General features: G+C 37.3%; 1 protein-coding gene across 1 annotated transcript; it reads right to left on the bottom strand.

Annotated features, from left to right (window-relative positions):
* Positions 1-533: 533 nt before the first annotated feature.
* LOC145685276 (uncharacterized) lies at positions 534-5,735 on the bottom strand. Its single transcript, XM_081757644.1, has 2 exons — positions 2,039-5,735; positions 534-1,777 (listed from the first exon to the last, which is right to left on the bottom strand). The coding sequence occupies exons 1-2, from the start codon at positions 5,733-5,735 to the stop codon at positions 534-536; spliced, it is 4,941 nt and encodes a 1,646-aa protein (XP_081613770.1).
* Between the last annotated feature and the right edge of the window lie 237 nt (positions 5,736-5,972).

Here is a 5,972-nt window from a genome sequence, read left to right as displayed (position 1 = left end):
CGCACATCACATTTTACTTTATTATTATTAATAGTACAGTTTATCTACCAAACAACTATTTATATTATTATGCGGTATTAAACCAAATCTGGAACTTGTGATATTTATTTACTTCCATCATTCCACCCGGGAAATAAATGTCATCCATACATTTGTTGGAATGTTTTCGGGTAAAATTTAGTATTACTGCGGCCATGCTGTAACTTTGAGCTTCGCCTTATGTTTCTGTCTTTTGATGAATAAATGTTCACAAAACAACTTAATTGTGATAAATGAATAAATGTTTATTTGCACTAACTACACAACAACTGAAACACTTACAACTTACTGTTATATTGTCTTTTTTTACGAATTCCGGAGGACCGTCTTGTATGGATCTCTTGGTGCTCAACTTGCTGACACTCACACACACACACACAAACTGTCTTTTAAAAACAAAAGAGAAACGTTATGCAAATATAATGACAATGATACAAACTCACAATAAAAGTCTCTACATTCTCCCCTCTCTTGATTGAACCAAGTCAATCAACTTACACACAATCCACATGATCATTTTTCGGTAAAGGTACAATTTTAGTAATCGGTCTTTTAACAGTCCCTGTCTTACACTTTACACTCACTACTCTCACTAGTCCATCTTTTCCCGGAAACACTTGTTGAATAACACCTAATTTCCATGACAATGGAGGAGAATTGTCTTCTTTGATTAGAACCACATCTCCAATAGAAATATTAGTTTGTTTTGTTGTCCATTTTCTTCTCTGCTGTAGTTCATGTAGATAATCCTGAGACCATCTTTTCCAAAAATGCTGCTTCATCTTCTGAAGGTGATTCCATCTTGATAATCGGTTGGTCGGAATGTCCACTAGATCTGGTTCAGGAATGCTCATCAAAGGCTCACCAATAAGGAAATGTCCTGGCGACAAAAATGAAGGATCATCGGGATCATTGGATAGAACGGTGATTGGTCTTGAATTCAAACAGGCTTCTATTTGTGTTATAACTGTGTTGAGTTCTTCAAAAGTCAAAATCGTGCAACCTACTATCCTTCTTAAATGAAACTTAAATGACTTCACTGCACTTTCCCAAATGCCTGCAAAATGACTTGCTCTGGGTGGAATGAAATGCCATGTAAATCCTTCTTGCACTGCAACATCTTGAATTGAGTTTCGAAATTGTTGTGAACTGAGTAGTTGTTGAAGCTCCTTAAGTTCTCGCTGAGCTCCAATGAAATTGGTTCCGTTGTCACTATAGATGTTCGAAAATTTGCCTCTTCTGGATACAAATCTTCGAAGAGCTGCTAAAAATGCTTGGCTACTCAAATCACTCACTAACTCCATATGAATCGCTTTGGTTGCTAAGCACACGAATATTGCAACATACGCCTTTGTCACTTTACGAGATCTAGTTCCTTGCTTAATCATTAGGGGACCGGCGAAATCCACCCCTACGTGAATAAAAGCTCGAGCTGGCTGTACTCGTGCTGATGGTAATTGACCCATGAGTTGTTCTGAGGCTGACGCTTTCAATTTAAAACAAACTAGACACTGATGAATGATAGATCGAACGACTTGTTTAGCTCGTGGGATCCAATATTTTTGCCTCAATGATGAAATTAATAACTGCGGTCCAGCATGTAACAATCTTCTATGTTCCGCTTCAATTATCAATTTGGTGAGATGCTCTTTAGGTGGTAAGATGATCTGATGTCGGCTATCATACGGTAAGTCGGAGTTTTTTAGTCGTCCTCCCACTCGTAGCAACTGTTCATTATCTATAAATGGATACAATGATTTAAGTTCACTTTGGGATGAAACTTGGCCTGATGAAGCTAAGTCCTTGAATTCTTGCGAATAACTAACCTCTTGGGTTAACTTAATGCATTGTTGTAAAGTATCACCAATTTCAGTAGTGGAAATAGTTCCTACTTTCTTCTCGTTGTGATTTTTACAATTGTAAATAAAACGACGACACACACAAATAACTCGCAATAGTTTCCACAATGATGAAAATTTTTCCAGAAAGCTTATGTTACCTTCATAACTGGCTAAAGATATGGTCGTTACTTTCCTTTCTTCTGGAACACCTTCGTCTACCACTTCTGATTGTTCGGGCCATGCAGATGATTCAAGCCATGCGGGTCCATGCCACCAAATATCTGCTTCCTTCAATTGTTTCGGATCCATTCCCCGTGTAATAATGTCGGCTGGATTGTCCATTGACGACACATGATGCCACTGGTTGACTGATGTGATCTCCTGTATCTCTGCAACCCTGTTTGCCACGAACTCCTTCCATCTGGCAGCTGGAGATGATATCCATGCAAGCACTATTTTTGAATCGGTCCAGAAGTAAGTACTATTCACTGAAATGTTTAATATTGAAATAATTTTGTGATACAACCTGCTCAAAAGTACTGCCGCACAAAGTTCAAGTCTTGGTAACGTTACCTTTTTAATAGGAGCTATTCTCGATTTAGAACCCAAAAGTTTAACAGTAGTTTTGCCTGAAATGTCCACAGTTCTAACATAAATGCAACAGCCGTACGCAAGTTGACTGCTGTCAGCAAACCCATGTATCTCGACATGAACATAATTCTTCAATACTACACATCTATCAATTTGTATTTCGTTAACACTTGGAAGATGATGACACAGGTCTAACCATTGCTGATAGAGCTCTGATGGTATTTGATCATCCCAATTGATCTTATGGATCCACATTTGTTGCAAGAAAATCTTGAACGGAGTAACTACAGGGCTGATAAGTCCTAAAGGATCAAATATTTTTGCTATTGTCGAAGTCACTTGACGTTTGGTTGGTATGTTGGTCGTGAGACATTCTTTAACTGACTTGTTGGTGATGAGAAGCTTATCTGATGCAGGATTCCACGATAAACCCAATGTTGAAACACCTGACTCGGACTCAAATTCAAACGGTAAGTTAATTTCCCTATGTTCTTCTGGCACTGCTTCCAACAATGCTGGCTCGTTCGAACACCATTTTCTTAAAGTAAACCCACCGCTTTGCAATAATTGAATAAGTTCTTTCTGAAGCTTTAACGCCTGTTCGACATTATGGCATCCTGAGCTTACATCATCCATATAAAAATCACGTTCCAATACTATTGCTGCTTGAGGATATTTACTTCTTTCTTCTTCCGCTAACCTTCGAAGACACGCTGTCGCCAAATATGGTGATGATGCTTCACCATATGTGACCCGCTGCAACTCATAAATCTTGACTGGTTCCACTGATGAATATCTCCACAGAATTCTTTGAACTCCAATGTCATCTTCATGAACTTTAATCATTCGATACATTGACTGAATATCCGCCGTAAAAGCAATAGGAAAGGTTCGAAATCTCGTGACGATTGAATGTAAATCTTGCTGGATTGTTGGTCCTGTCATAAGTATGTCGTTTAATGAAACCCCCGTTGAAGTCTTTGCAGAAGCGTCGAAAACCACTCTTAGCTTTGTTGTGGTACTGGATGGTTTCAATACTGCATGATGTGGCAGATAACATTTCATACCACTATCTTCATGTTCTTCTTTCACTGGTTTCATATGATCTAATTCTTCATATTCCCTCATAAAGTTACAGTACTGCTCGTTAATTTCTGGACACTGCTGCAACCGTCTTTCTAGCTGGTAAAATCTACGAAGAGCTAAATTATATGATTCTCCTAATGGTTTATGATTTGGCTTAATTGGCAGACGTACAACGAATCGACCACTGCTATCTCTGATAGTGTTTTCCTCAAAGTGTCGTTCACATTGCCTTTCTTCTTGAGTCATGACTGTTGAATGTATAGTTTCGAGCTCCCAAAATGTCTGTAACTGTCTATCAAGGTTACTTTCTTGCACAAAAAATGACACTTGCGGTATACTAGAATCTCTTGTTGTAGGAATTTTACCCGCCAAAATGTACCCAAATTCAGTCTCTTGTACTACTGGATAATTCCCTGGTCTAGTTAGTTTATGCGATCGCAAAATGTCCAAAAACACTTCCGCGCCTAACAAAATGTCAATAGTATCTGGTTGGTGAAAATTAGGATCTGCATACACTATGTCTGTCGGCAAGTTCCAATCAGTATGATCTATTGGCCTACTTGGAATGTTATCTGTTATTTTGAGCAAAACTAAACAGTTTACATCAATTGCAAATTCACGAATTCTTGATTCTATATGTACATCTACACAATCCTTTGTTTCACTAATCACACTATTAATACCTTGAATTGGAACTCGGTGTTTATTTTTAGGTAGACGCAACCTTTGAACTAAATCTTCAGTTACAAAATTACTTTGACTGGCAGAATCTAATAATACTCTACATGGATGTAATTTACCATTTGCATCTCGTACATTTACTATAGCAGTAGATAACATAACAGTAACATTTGGTTTTCCCTTGAAAATGCAATAAGAACCTTGTGTTATATTTTCCCTATTCGTATTAGAATGACTCGAAAAATTTCTTGATTGTGAATTAGCAACACTGGTTTTCTCATCTGATTTTGACATTACGTCATAATGCAGCAAGGTATTATGCTTTTTGCAACAGCGTTTACAGCCACCTGATCTACAAGTCTTAACTTTACATTCTTTTTTGAGACAGTTGAAACACAATAAATTATCTCGAACATAGTCTTGTCTTTCTTTTGCTTCAGCGTTTAAAAATGCAGGACATTTAAACAACTGATGTATTAGGTTTTGTTTACAAAAGTTACAGAAAGACTGAGTTGTTGTCACGTATGATTTGGTTGTTTTTTCTTTTTGTTTTGGTTCAGCACTTTGTCTATTTTTATCGCCCCTTGACCTTGACACTACTTCCTGCGATGGTGTATTTTTTATAGTTTCAAATGCTTGACACCTACGTTCCAAGAAAGCAAAGAACTCTGATAAGGGAGGGAAAGAATGATCTGTGATTTGTAACTCCCACGCACGCCTAGTGTTACTGTCTAATTGTGAAACGAAATGTTGAACTAACAAAACCTCTTCTAGTGGTGTCTGCAAATCTAAAGCTCGTAATGCATTCAAGTTACTAGTAGCTGTATTAATAAATTCTCTTAATTCTGATGTAGTTTCCTTTGTGATACATTTAATATGTAACAAATTACGGACATGAGTAGCTGCAATCAAACGCTTATTTTCATACCTGTCTTTCAATAATTGCCATGCAATTTTATAATTAGCTTCTGTAACTTGCAGATTCGCTATTAAATCATACGCCTCCCCTCTCAATGCACTCCTAAGGTAATGGAACTTTTGCAACACTGACACGTTATCGTTATTATGAATCATAACTTTAAAATTGTCTGAAAATGAAAGCCAATTTTCGTATCGTCCTTCAAATGATGGCAATTCAACACGAGGCAATTTTAATTGATCATTTGACACCTGATTCTCATTTTTTGAGGAATTGTTTGAATGAGATTCCTGGCTACGCTGAATAATACAATCCTCTAGTTGCGCTAATACATCACAGTAACTGGTTTCAAAGTCCTCTCTATATGCATCGTCCTCTACTTGTTCGTAATTTATTTCTAACTGTGATTGTACTTCATCGAACTTTTTATACAACTCAATCATTGCAGTCTTACGTACTTTCACCTGACTAATTGTAGTTGTTGAATTAATATTACTTACGTAGTTTTGAATTCTTGTCAGTTGACTTTTGCACACACCACGTTGTTTCACTAACTTGCTTCTTTCTGAGTCCTCCATCTTGAAAAATGTTGTAAGTCCACACTAACTAATAAACACAAGTCCACACTGATGAACGTGTTCCGTTCTCACTTATGTCTATTCACATAGTTTCCAGAAGAATTAATAAATGTCACTGCACACATGAACAGCACTAAACAAAGAGCAATGTAACAATTGTTCACATACACATTCACAGTTTATATCAAACGCTGGTTCACTGTGATCCGGTCGGAGCTGACCAATGTTTCTGTCTTT

This window comes from Thermobia domestica, chromosome 5 (genome assembly GCF_964235325.1).
Source record: "Thermobia domestica chromosome 5, izTheDome1.hap1.1, whole genome shotgun sequence".
In the NCBI taxonomy this organism is placed as follows: domain Eukaryota; kingdom Metazoa; phylum Arthropoda; class Insecta; order Zygentoma; family Lepismatidae; genus Thermobia; species Thermobia domestica.
The sequence above is the reverse complement of the archived record's forward strand: the minus strand, read 5'-3'. Positions and strand labels throughout refer to the sequence as shown.